The 14,011-nt window shown below is 41.2% G+C and overlaps 1 protein-coding gene across 3 annotated transcripts in view; it reads right to left on the bottom strand.

The window, feature by feature from the left end:
• Positions 1–14,011, bottom strand: part of NOTCH2 (notch 2) — a 200,827-nt gene that overhangs the window by 159,789 nt on the left and 27,027 nt on the right. Inside the window, exon 1 of one of the 3 annotated variants that reach the window (XM_021090690.1) lies at positions 12,640–12,724. The exons of 1 other annotated variant lie outside the window; for it this stretch is intronic. In XM_021090690.1, coding sequence (XP_020946349.1) covers positions 12,640–12,709 — 70 coding nt within the window. In that variant the 5' untranslated portion in view covers positions 12,710–12,724. Of the gene's footprint in view, positions 1–10,489; positions 10,834–12,639; positions 12,725–14,011 lie in introns of those variants that run through there. One more of the 3 variants, XM_021090689.1, reaches the window with a different exon arrangement.

The raw sequence follows: 14,011 nt of genomic DNA, 5'->3' as shown, positions 1-14,011 counted from the left end.
TGACCAAGCTCATCAGAAATCAAATGATTTTTTTAAAACTATCAGAGTAATTTTTGATATCAATATTAGTAGCAATTTGATAATATATAGTTTAACCTGTCCATATATGCTGCAACACATTTAAGACAAAGAACTAATACTGTTAATATTTAAAGAAATACTTCAAATCAGTAACCAAAAACTAAACACCTGGATGAATAAAGACACAATTTACCAAAATAAATAAAAAGAAAAGGCAACACAAATGGCCGCTGATCATATGAAAAACATTCAATACCACTGTGATCAGAGAGACCAATTAAGATGAAGTAGCATTTACCACTTAGCAAATTGGTAAAGAGTCGTAAAAGTGAAAACTATTGTTGACAATGGTTAGAAACACTGATAGTCTCATATTCTACTGATAGAAGTATAACTTGGTCACACCAAATGGAAGGAAATTTGGAAGGATGTACCAAAAGGTACTCAAAGGTCCATACCCTTGACACAATAATTTGACTTCTTGAAATTTATGTTAAGAAAATAACTGGAGTTCCCATCGTGGCGCAGTGGTTAATGAATCTGACTAGGAACCATGAGGTTGCAGGTTCAATCCCTGGCCTTGCTCAGTGGGTCAAGAATCCGGCATTGCTGTGAGCTGTGGTGTAGGTTGCAGACGTGGCTTGGATCCCGCATTGCTGTGGCTGTGGCATAGGCCGGCGGCTGCAACTCCGATTCGACCCATAGCCTGGGAACCTCCATATGCCACAGGTGCAGCCCTAGAAAAGGCGAAAAGACAAAAAAAAAGAAAAAAAAGAAAAAAAGAAAAGAAAAGAACTAATTCTTACCAAGATTTCCATATAAAAATGTTCATAACATTATTTATAATTATGAAAACTGGAGACTAGGAATAGATTTCAGTTTAAATAAAAGTAATAGAATCTTCAGATACAACAGTATACAGCCTTGAAAACACATGTTCTTTAAAAATATTTACACATAGGAAAGTATATTCAGTATCTTATAATAAACTACAATGGAAAAGAATCTGGAAAAAAATACATATGAATCACTCTGCTGTACACCAGAAACTAACACAACATTGTAAATCAACTCTACTTCAAAACAAAAAAGAAAAAGAAAAAATATATGTGGGAAAATGTTCACAATATTATAGGCGGTACAGAAGCAGATGTTAATATGCTAAAATTCTAATTACAGAAAGAGGCACACACAAAAAAAACTGTCTGAGATGTAACAAAATATGAAGTATATGGGTTTTGATTGGGGTGATGGGATTATTGTAGATTTTAAGTTTCTCTTATGTTTTTCTGTCTTAAAAAATCCTATTTCCCAATTTTTAAAAATCACTTTCTTTGACATAGTAATTTCTTTTCTGGAAATCTAACTTAATGCAGAAAATCCTAGAGGGAAATTTTTTTTATAAAGATCGGCATCATTTATATAGAAAGAAAAAAAAAAAGATGGAGCCAACCAAATATGCAACCAAAGAAAGAAAAATGATCCAAATGGCCAACCTATTAATGAGAGCATTATATAACCATTCAAATTCAATTTATGAAAAAGGTTTGAAAATGTGAAAACATAAACACCAAAGAAAGGCAGAATGGAAAATTGTACATATATTATGAATCTACAATTTTTAAAACTAAGAGTAGATAAAAAGACCAAATGATCACTAAAATAATAACAGTGGTATGACTGTGGATTTTTCTTACACTTTTCCAGACTTTTCAAATGTCTTTACTTTTAAATGTAATCACTTTTTAAATAACTCCCTCCCAAAAATCTTGTAATGGTGCCAGAGAAAATCTACAAAGCATAAATATGATTAATTACATGTAAACATAATAATTCTGTTGCCATATAAACTTACCTTAAAATGTCACAATGTTTGTTTGCAGTTACAACCACTTTCCTTAAATCTCCTAGAAAGTTTATGTCACAGGAGCCATAACATATTTTTTTACTTACTTTATATAGTAACATAATATCCAAAACTTGTGTGATTTACAGGTATTCTTTTCTCTAATAATCATCATAAAGATTAGAAGGTGCTGTAAATTTTGTAATAAAGTAAATGTCCTTCATGTTTCCAATTAAAGATCTAGCAAATAAATAAGGGCATATTCTCAGCAAAGAAAATACAGTAAAAAGTAATAATCAAAATATACATGTCCTCAAACTTCAATGAGTCTCAACACTTTCTGGACAAACAAAAGCATATGAAAACAGAATTAAACAAAAGTTTCTTTGCAGCTTACCACACTTACCATTTAGAGAAGTCAGCAAATTAGCACTACCTAGTTTTCTGGCTATTCATATTCAGAAACTCAACAACGTATTAGTGAGTAAGTAGTCCTCAATTATTCTTAATTGAATAGTGGACAAATACACCAACATGGCAACACCTCCCTGTTAGGTACTGGTTAAAATAGGCTATTTAATCTTTGAGGTTTAAAAGCCTCCCAGAATCTCCTCACAAAAGACAGATGAGGGTAAAAAGAGATGAAAAAGAAGCAAACAACAATTTAAAAATGCACCTGCCTCTGAACAAGGTTGTATACTTTAGAATGTAACCACTGCTTCTTGTACAACACTTTAGTGAGCAAGCAAAATTGTATTTTTAAAGGGATGTTATTTGTTAAAAGACAACGTATTATTAGGAAGACAATATCTGACTCCAATCAAAATATTATCTTCATGTTTCCCTTACCTCACAAAATACACACACACACACACGCTTTCTTCATATGTATAAATACATATGAGGTGGGAGAGCTACTCTTAGCCCAGAAACAGGTTCTGCAACATCCATAGATTCAACCTGTCTTTGTGAGACAATAAGTCCGTCTTGGCATGCTGTTTGGCTGATGCATTCAAAGAACCAGAGTCACTGCCAATATCCTGCAGAAGAAACTGACGTGAAGACCAGAAACTGTCCTAGGCAGTTTCTGGGGAAGGTGCTTCAGTCCAATGGTAATAGAGACACAGGCCTCTCATTGCCTGGCCTAGAGACCGAGGACACCAGAGCTGGACCATGATAACCAGACTGCAGTTCAAAAGTAGCAAGGGATAGTAAAATGACCCCTAAGAGTTTGTATAATCATCTAGTAAAGCCCAAACTTTGAGGAGCTGGTAGAACAGGGTTTTGCCAAGACAAGCACAAGAGGGTGAGGAAGATCTAAGTATGATTAATCAATGCCACCTAAGGCAGCAATTTGGGGTGTGTCCATACTGCACCTTGGTCACTGCCTAGCTGTGAAGAGAAGTTCCTTCAGCTACTGCAGCTAGATCTTCCAAAGGAGATACTTCCACCTTAACTTGTCCTAGATGAGGCTTAACAGCCAGGACTGAGAACACAGCCCTCTCTCTTGCCACAAACCCCACTAACAGACATAATAAACACCACAACATGTGCCAACTTTGTATTTACACCACCACCAAACAAAAGGTTCTTTGTCTTTTCCCCAAGTAAAGTTTTGATACTTCTAAATTCCAAGAGAGAAAGAGAACAGCAGACAAGCCCAGCAGGGGTAATCTGGGAGATTGCTATTTGCTGGTGGCCCTAGAGTCTACTCCCCCAGACTCTACAACTCTTAGTCACCCTGAGTTCAGGGAACTGCTCTCAGAGAGTGTAGATAAGTTACTAAATAACTGCATTTCATATTCCTAATTGTGTATCTTGTCTCCCTGATGATGTCAGTTCCTTGGGGGCAGGATTCTATCTTCCACTCGGTCAATGATTCCCACACAGCTAGAAGAGTAGAACAACCTATACTCCCTACCACATGATGCTAAGGGAAACACACAAATTAAGAATGACAACATACCACAGTCCTCCCTAACACACCACTAACACAGCAGAGCTACAGAGACAATAAATCTTAAAGGCAATAGCTACGGCTCCTACTAAAGTATTATCTAGAAATTTATGTATTTACATATATAAATTAATTAATATAATAATTGCTTTGCTTTTCTCACTCCTAGCTATGGCTTTTACCATGCCCTCTTCTTGGTTTACCCTTCTTTTTAAGGTCACACAGTTGGTATTCTCCTCAAAAAGGAGAGGAGGAGAAAAAGAACAGACCTATAGCAAACCTCCTACCACTGCCAATGAATACTGCAATTGTCCCATCCAGACGCCATAAGCATATGCTTTCAGATCTGAAGCCACTTTCCTCTTCCTATCAAGAACAGCAAAATCAACTGTCTTTGTCAGAGGAACACTCCTGGGCGGCTTCTTACAGACCTCTCATTTCTGCTCAAGAGGTCCCTGGTTCCTCTTTTATTCTCTCTTATTCCATTCACTGCAGCAGCCCAGACACCCCAAAAGCAGGACCGCCTGAAATGAGTGACCTTTCTATCTTTTGCACTAACATATCTGAGGGCAATCCCTGACACCAGATATGCATTCATGGGTTAACAAAACAGACATCCTAAGATAGTATCATTCACAAGGGCTGAGGACAGATTTCTTCAATAGACACCAAAAAGACTGTAACTTCTATGTAGTCTGGCATCTCAGGTAACATTCTGATGGAGAGATAAGGAGGCCTCCATCAAAGTCACACATAACACATACAAGCAGTTCCAAGACTTTGGAAAAATTGCAAAAAAAAAAAAAAAAAAAAAAAAAAGAAAAGAAAAAAAATTACTTTACAAGCCTTATAGGGATGCCAAAGCAGCTGCCTCTCCCTGCTAAGTTAGGCATTCAGCATATAGCAAACCTCTTACCACTGCAAAAAGTTAGGCATTCAGCATATAGCAAACCTCCTACCACTGCAAAAAGCAGGCACTTGCAAGGCAGTGGGGGGGAGAGCGACCAAAGGACCAAATCAAAACAACCCATCTCTAGCACTATCATGAAAAATAAGCAAACACAAACAATAAAAGCCCTTGGCTTCCCTAGAGTCACTCTGCAGTGATTCTAAAACTTCCCTAATATAAAAACTACCAGGCTACTTCTTAAATACACAAATTCCCAGACACTATTTCAAACTCACTGAATCAGAATCTCCAGGACAGGATCCTAAGGACTTCTTAAAAGAGAGGTTAGGGAAACACTGCTAAACAAATGCTTCCCACCCACCAGTGACCATCTGGGCAGGGAGGTATAAAACACATAGGGCTAATATGATTAAACCAAGCAATTACCCAAGATGGGATCATCTTCATGCTTCTCATGGATTTAACTCCTTTTATGGAGGGGTAGATATCAGTTCAGTAAAGGGTACCTCTGGATCCCTGTCATCCACAAAGGGCTGAGTATTCTTTGAGACAAATTCCTAAGATGATACCAATGGGTGCAAATCATAAAGAGGCAGATGACAGCTGAATATAAGAAGATCTTTCTAAGAATTAGAGCTGTCCAAATCTAGACTCACCTGCCTCCAGAGGCAAGGCGCTATCTATCATAAGAGGTTTTCAAGGAGAAAAAAGGTGGGATACATCTTAACCAGAATGTTCTAAGAAAATCAGAATCAGCATGGGATGCGTCGAAGGTCTAGGTGAATTTTAAAGTTTCAGCCAACACATAAGTCAACAAAAAGGAAAATTTCAGCTACCCATTAATTAATAAAAAGAGATAGCATAAAAGTCTGTAGGTGGAGTCAGCCTTTCGCTGATCTTTTCTCTTCAGAGCAGAAAGATGCATAAAGACACACCCCTGACTCATCATCACCTTTCTTCAGAAGGTCCCAAAGCTGGGCAAAACACAGCAGGAGTCACAGGTGCTACAACCAGGACCTGCTGCCCAGCTGACTCTGCATGTTGGGCACAGGCCAGAGAAAGGACTGTGTGACATGGTCCCTGCCCTCAAGGAGCAAATTTCATTTTGGAGATAGCTCAAACTCTATGGTTCCCTCAAAATTTTATTTATCATGTCTAACGTTTACGGTTTTGGGTGGTGGTGGTGTTTTTCAAGGAAACTCTCTTGGCAAACATGAAATGAATTAATTCTAATCTTAAAAATACTATTCCAAAAGTCTCTAAAATGTTCAAATCAAATAGGTATGGCAACTCTGAACAATACTGTAGAAACACTGTCACAGTAACACAGTAATACAGGAAGCAGTAGAAGCAACACATGTGAGAGGCAGGGGGTGGACGCCAGTGCCTTTGAGGTTAAATTCCAAAGTCAAAGTGACCTTTATGAACTGCAGAAGTGATCAGAAAAAAATAGAAAGGGAAGAAACCACACGCGCACACACATACATACACACATGGAAACTCAAAGTGGCAAGTTTACATAAAACATCTGGGGAAGGGAAAAATTTGGTTTTTCCCCCCAAATGTCAGGTAAGCAATAACTCTTTCAAATACCATAAAAAAAAAACTCTTAAAATACCAAAGCAGTCCAGAATAAGATAATGACTAAAAGTAACTGTTCAATTAAACAAATGTTTATTGAGTGCCTATTATATGCTAAGGCACCATGTTAGGTACAAAGGTAGGGTTGGGACATTAGAATAAACACAAATGGAAAGACATAATTCTTTTCCTCAAGAAGTGCATATTAACAAAAATCACTTGAGGATGTTCTAAGTGTTTCTGTGTACATGAGCTCATTTGTACAAGAGACAGAAGTGGTGTGGAGAGTGGATGAGGCACTGGATGGAGGACCAGTGAGAGAGAGATTCTAGTCTCAACTCTCTAACTGGCTCAGTGAGTCTGGACAAAGCACCTGAGCAAACAGAGTACCAAAGCAGTGCCCCTCCCACAAGATTATAAGACTGATTAAAAGCCAACCTGGAGAAGAACTCTGGGCTTCTGGCTCCTAGTCCAGTGATCTTTCCAAAATACAATACATATGGTAGACCAATAAAGAGAGAAAAGTAGAAGAAACCCTATGGTTTCAAGTCATTTGCAGAGAAAGGGGAGAAGAGAAGGAGAATCAGGAAAGGGTGGGAGTAAAATGAAGGGTTCGAATTGTGGCATCCGGATAGAAATGCCAAGAAAGGAAACACTTAGATAAGGAATGTACACACAGTATAAGGACAATGTAAAATCTCTGACTATATTCTCATTCAAATCATGGCTTGGAATTTCACTCTTAAAGCATGAAAGACAAATAGACAAAGAGTCCAAAAATGACATATATGAATGAAGCTTGAAGAAAATGAGATAACAGAAGGGGGGCAGTTTATAATAACATCATGCAAACATATGAAGCCCTTCTAAAGAAACAATGTGGATCCACTCTGCCCAGATGAATAAGCAGAAATAATACTATATTCTGTAGCTTTTATGTTAGCAATTTAAAATTTTGGGAGCAGTTAGAAGGCTTAAATATTGGATTAAGACTAGTTTCACTCTGGAAATTATTAAAATTCAATAGGAAAGAACCCATATACACACCTGAAGGCAGAATAATGAAATATCATTGGGTTCCAACCAAGTTACTATATCAGAATCACCTATAAACCTTGAAAAATACAGAATTTCAGATCTACTGTACCAGAATCCCTGGGTGTTGGGTTCAAGAAGCACCCCAGCTGATTTTAATGAAGCCAGAATGTGGTGTTCTGTTCTATCACAGTGGGCAGGGTAAAGGAGGAAGACCACTAGGAATGGCACCAGAGAGTGGGAACTAGATTAATGCAAATTTTGTGGGTAAAATAGAATTTCTGCGGGTGTGATATTTTTAAAATGTATTGTAAGGCTGGTTTGAAGCATCCAAGCATATCCCACTGAATTGAAACATTTGCTAAAGTCCTGAAGTCAGCAACTACAGTGCAGATGAAGCAAAAGTTTCCCCTTTATGCTATAAGAAACCTGCAGAAGAGGCAGTAGAGTGGGAATGGCACAGAGAAATGCCCAGGAGATGTGGGTAAGTGGTTTTTAAAAATAAAAATTAAAAAAAATCAGGAAAAAGAAAAGACTAGAAAAATTACTCTCCTACATCCCCCTCCCAAGTAATAATAATACAGAAAGAACAACAAGAAAAAGGAAAACAGTTTTAGGGTAAATTTTGTCTCCATCTGAAAGAAAAAAATAATTACTCTTTTTGATTTTTTTTCAAAGCAAGAGAAGAATTCAACTGAGAAGTCATCTAGCAGGCAGCAAAACCAAGGGGTCACTTCCCATTGCAAAGCAAGAGAAAACAAGGAGCAAAGAGGTGGTCTTGGATAGCTGTTTAGTCAATCAGACAGATAGGCTGACAGCTCCATGCCTTAGGAACTCAGTGATGTTTAAATTAACAACTGGCCACTAGCCAAATACAGGAACACTCAAAAGTTTGGAAGGGTGTCTTATAATTGGTATCTTGGCAAAACACAATGATAACAGATTGAGAAGACTCACGAAGCTTTCACTTCTAGACTCTGAAAAGATTTAAGATTTGTACCAAGAAATGAGTTTTTAAATCTCTTCTATTTCTGTATAGTTTAGCATGGGAAGAACCCCTGTCTAAAAATCAAAAGATCTAAATCTTGTCCTTTGAGTAACACTCGACTTGTCCACCTAAAAGCTAGGGAGTAATAGCAATACCTCATCAGTGCAGATGTACAGGTCCTAGAATGAGAAGCCCTGTGTGTCAAAGTAATCCTATTCCTGACATGAGTCCTATCACTGAACACTTAATTTAGCAAATCGCTCTGCAAATAGGTTTATAATTTCCTCCAACTGTCCAAAGTGATGTCTTCGGTCCTCTTTATAGGTGAGGAGACTACAAGTCATAAAGATTAACTTATTTACTAAGTCAAGCTAATAGCAGACCAAGGATTGTAACCCTCAGACCAGCCCATTGTTTATACTCCTCTCTATCCAAAATTTACACTTATACCAAAGCCTTCATTCAAAAAGGAAAGGCAAAAATAGTATCATATGTGTTTTGTTAAATGCTTCTGAAGGGACAGTTTTGGTTCATCATCACACAGCATCCTGGTCCACTTCTGAAATTCTTGGGGAACCAGAGGTGTATGGAATTTGAACTTTTCAAGAAGGGTCTGGTTGGGGTTGAACAACCCAGCACTGTAATAAATAACTTTGATCTTTTTTAAACATCTGTGATAGGCATGTTGACTGCCTGTTAACAATGAACAAAGAGCAAATTTTTCTGAAGCTCATCATCTTTTAACTTTCTATTTGCAAAGAGACATAGCTCATGTACTAGTTGTTTTGTCTTTTGGTAATTGTAAAAGTCTTCCTTCAAATTAGACTAGGAAAAGGAGCCCCTTTCAATTCAACAAAATACACACAAGCCACCCTCCCACTGGAAGCAGAGAGTTCAGAAAAAAATAAAACACAGCCCCACCCCCACCCCCAAAAAGACTTTCTAAATACCTTTTGACTGCCATGGGTTTAATATACATTCTCTTAATTAATCCTATTAGCTGGGTAATTTCATTCCTATTTTATTGGTGAGTGCATGCAACAGAACTGGATTTGAACCCAGGATTAAAGAGCAGAGCTCCAAAGCCCAAGCTCTTTCCACTACACACAGTCTGAAGAAATCTGGAATCTATGGCTGTGGGTGGGGATGGGTAAGAGATGATTTGATTTCCTTTCCTTTTCTTTATCCAACCGTGTTCAGAAAGATTGGTTGCAAATATCCAACCGTAAAGGAGCTTTCCAAGGCACCACTTTGAATTAACGTATCCACTTTTCCTCACCCACCCCTGCCCCACCCCCAATCATGCCAAAAGAACAGCAAATGCGGCTGCCAGGTTGGAGGAGTTGGTGATCGTCACACCACATTCCTGGGGCTGGACACAGACTCTGAAACTGCGCCCGAGCTCTGCGCCTCGGAAAGAATAACAGCAGTTGAGATTTTTAAATCATGTGGCTCAGCATGCAGCCACACCAGTTCTCCTGCCTCCACCTTTCAAAGATTCGAGCAAAACTTTACAGCAGATTCACGAGGACCACGGATTCAGAGTGTCAGAGCTCAGGCATGCCGCAAAACCCTGTCCCCATCCAAATCAAACTCACCCACTCAGTCTGTGGGCCTCCCTTTAGCAAAGCTAAGTCTGACTGCGAAGGTGCAAGCCGTTGGGCTCGGAGGCCCTGCCCCCGCTCCCTCCACGCCAGAATCTGGCATTCCTCCGCTCAGCCCATCCGCGGTCCGCGGTCCGCGGTCCGCGGCCAGCGATGGTTCCTCTCGGGCAGCCCGCCCTTGGCTCTCCCTCGACCCCAGGAAACGTGGAACCAAAAGAGCACAACTGCCCAACTAGCCGAACTCAAGTGTTCCAGAAAGGAAGTTTCTAAAACTCGCTGCCCAGCCTCCCTACGGCCGAAGAAGCGTGTGTGGGGCCACGGGCCGAGGGGTGCTGGAGGCTGCGGGGAACTCAGGGGAGGGGGCGCGCCCAGAGAGGGGAGGCCCCGATGATGTTCAGACTTGGGGAACCAAGTGGCCTCACCCCGCGCCGACGGCCGAGCCTGGCCTTCTTGCAGTGGAAGACGGAAGGGTGGGAATGGTCGCCCCAGGTGGCCGGCCGGACCGGGCTGGGGCGCAGGGGACAGCAGCCCTCGACCCGATACTCACCACGCGCGGGGGCCGCACGGCACAGCAAGAGCGCCAGCAGCGCCCACAGCGGAGCGGGGCGCAGGGCGGGCATCTTCTCGGTCGCCTCCTCCTCCGCCGCCGCCGCCTGGGCAGATCCACATGGGGAGGGGGTCCCGACAGAGGAGCCCCCACTCTTTCCTCCCCTCCTCCGGCTTCTGCCTCTCACGGCCTCGCGCCTCGTCCCCAAGTTCAGGCTTCACTGCCTCTGCTCCCTACACCCCAAGTCCGCCGTTCCTGGGCCGCCGCCTCAGCCGCCGCCCGAAGTTTGGCTGAAACTTTCTCGAGTGTGCAGCGAAGCAGCCTCGTGTGTCCTTCCGCCTCGGCCGCCTCCTCCCACCGCAAACCCCGCCCCGCTGTCGGCCGCGGCCGGGCTCCGCCGCCTTCGGCACCCAGGGGTTTCCCGCAGGAAGAAGCGCCGGCCCGGGCTGTGCGCGGAGGGATCTACTACGAGTCCTCAGACACCCTCTCCAACTTCTCCAACCCGCGTCGGTTCCGACGCGCCTTAACTCAGTCGGCGCTGGAGCCTCACAGGGCCAGGCCTCAGGCGGAGGGGGTGGGCGTTCGGACTCTGAGCTTCAAACACTAAGTTGCCGAGATCCTGAACTTGCCGGAGAGACAGCCCTCATCCAGTGAGATAGGTATCGCCCTCACACACCCACACATCCACACAATCCAGAGTTGGCCAGAAGAATGCAATAGAGAAGGACCAGTGCTGTCCAGTGTCAAAGAAGGCACTGGAGGCCAAGGTGCCAAAGTCCAATTAAAATGAACAGAGCCATCAACTGGGTTGTGCTGAACCCTTCATTCATTCAGTCAGTCAAGTCAGTCAGCCGGCCAGTCAGTCATTTATTCTAAGCGCCTTACTATGCGTAGCATTATGCCCTGCGCAGTGCGGGCATGATGCCCAAGCTGGTTTTGAGGACTGAACCTTTGCTGCTGCAGGCTGCAGGAGTCAGTGAAAGCTTTCATGAAGGAGCTCAGGCGAGAGCAGGATGTTGAAAGTTTAGTAAAATTTGTATAGGACAGGGAGACCAGCTGTATTCATTGTAAATTGTTGCTAATAGCTAAAAATTAGAAACAGCCTAAATGCCTACCCACAGAGAAATGGATGAATAAGGTATAGTATATTTATAAAATGAAATGCAATACAGCAATTGAAAAGACTATATTCATATATGACAAGAGAGATACATCTTATAAAATGATAGTGAAAAAACTACTTGCAGGAGATATAAAGTATATCATTTCTGTATACTTAAAACTTTTCAAAACAATACTATATATTATTTATGGATGCATACCACACAGTATATAGTAAAATAATATAACCAGAATAGTGGTTACTTCCCTGCAGAAGAGTGAGGGATGTGATTGGGCTTGGATATAAGTGGGTTTGCTACTTGTAAGAAAAGAGCTGAAAAAAAAAACAGAAACAAAAATAAAAAACAAAAAGTTGGTATGAGCATAGCATTCCAGGGAAGAGGCATCATAAAAGCAAATAAGGTAAGGGAATCAGTAGATGAGTTCTGACACTATTAGCAATGAGGGGAGTCAGTGAGGGAAAGGAGGTTGGGACCAGATCACACAGGGCCTTGAATGACAAGACGGGGATGGAGAGTATAGTTATCTCTCAGGTCATAGAAAACCATTGAAGGTTTTTGAACAGGAGTGAGACTTGATGGAAAGGAAAGTTGCTCTGATAATTCTGTGCAAAATTAATTGTCAGGAGCAAAAAGTAAACCAGAGTCCAAGGACCAGTCAGGAGTTTGTGAAACAGTCCAGGCACGAGGTGATGAAGGCCTAAAGTAATGAGGTGAATGTCAGAATGGAAAGGAATGGATGGATCTGAGACAATCTTGAAGGGGGAAAAAAATGGGGGGAGGGGGTAAACCTATGTGACTAACTGGATGTGGGAGTTTAGGATCCTGTTGGGAAGGGGAATCCTACCCACAGAGCCTCTCCCTGGCTTCTATAGGATAAAGCTCGAACTTGTAACAGTGATAGATATAAGGCCTTTACTTCCCTGGGCTCTGCATCTTGTCCTCTCTGCCCCCACTGTGAACTTTACACAATAACAGTACTGAATGACTTGATATTACCCTGAACACATCTTGTTTCAATCTCTGTACCTTCTGTTCCCAGGTTTGGAATGACTCCTGCAGTCCCCTCCTCTTCTCCTCTTGGTGAACTTCTAATCATTCATCCTGCCGGGCCGGAGAAGGTTCTGCAGACACTGTAACACATTTCCACCCCTCACAGATAGTCCCTCCTCTGTACTGCTTCTTTATCTTACACTGTTGTCTGTTTTTCACATAGGACTGTTTGTATTTCTACTTCTCAACCAGATTAGAAAGTCCTCATGAGCAAAGACCATGGCCTTATTCATTCCCAGTATCTGTCACATAAGAACAGAGTGTAAAGCAAAACTAAACAAATGCATGTCAGTATGATCATAGGCCTAGGAAGTTTCAAACTGGATTTTAATAAGCACTTTATAATTGAGAAGCAAGTACTGTTATTGAAAGTAGTCACCTTGGGGTGCTAGAAGTTCTTTTCAAAAATAACATAATTAGTCAAACTTGTTTTGGAATTTCCCCTGTGCAGAAATGTTCAGAGAAAGATGATACCATTACTTTTTAGTTGTTGGCCAGTGGAGTTGCCAGCTTGAGCGTTCTCCTTACGCACTATAGTTCACAATGACTTGGCTGTCTGCAAATTTTCAAAATAACCTGCAAAGATTATATTTGTCACCATTAAAATATATCCAGAAGAATGTAAATGTAATCACCACCAAAGAGCAGTTCCAGAAATGACTGTGGCTATGACCACATTATTAAAATAGGGGTGTAATTTTTCAAGGTGACTGTTTCAAGGAAAGCAATTATTTTGTTCACATATAACTTTTGTTGGACTTATTATGCTATTTTGCTGGATTTGTTATTTGTTATGCACTGCATGCATTCCCGTAAGGACAAAAGGAATAAAGAGTAAATGTTATGAATGGGAGCAGAGGAAGGCTATGACTGAAGATGTATTTGAAAAAAACATATTTTGAGGGAAGCTGTGGATATAAATTGGTAAAAGCAAAACCAAAAGGGAGCTGAAAATCAAGGGAAGAAACTGGAATCAGCAGACTGAGAGATGAGGGCAAGTCAGTCTAACCCATCAACTAGCATTTTGGCGAAACTTACCATGAGCAGATCCTGTAAGAAGAGTTGAGGGGTAAATAAAGAGAAACAAGTAACCAACAATTAATATCCAATGTGACAAATACAATATTGTGGAGTTGCCAGCTTGGGGAACTCTGTGTTGTGTTCCAGTCCTGAGGTGGTCAGGGAAGGTTTCCTGGAAGACCTCCATGGATGGACTAGGCATTGGGGACCAGAAGATTAATGAGGTAAAGAAGAGGCTATTTCTCATGGTTAGAGAGCTAAGCTATCTCAGGCACAGAAAACAAGTGTAGAGGCAGATGAACTAGAGAGACTAGAGATGGTTCCCTCA

This window comes from Sus scrofa, chromosome 4 (assembly GCF_000003025.6).
Source record: "Sus scrofa isolate TJ Tabasco breed Duroc chromosome 4, Sscrofa11.1, whole genome shotgun sequence".
NCBI lineage: Eukaryota > Metazoa > Chordata > Mammalia > Artiodactyla > Suidae > Sus > Sus scrofa.
This window is presented reverse-complemented; position numbering and strand designations above follow the sequence as displayed.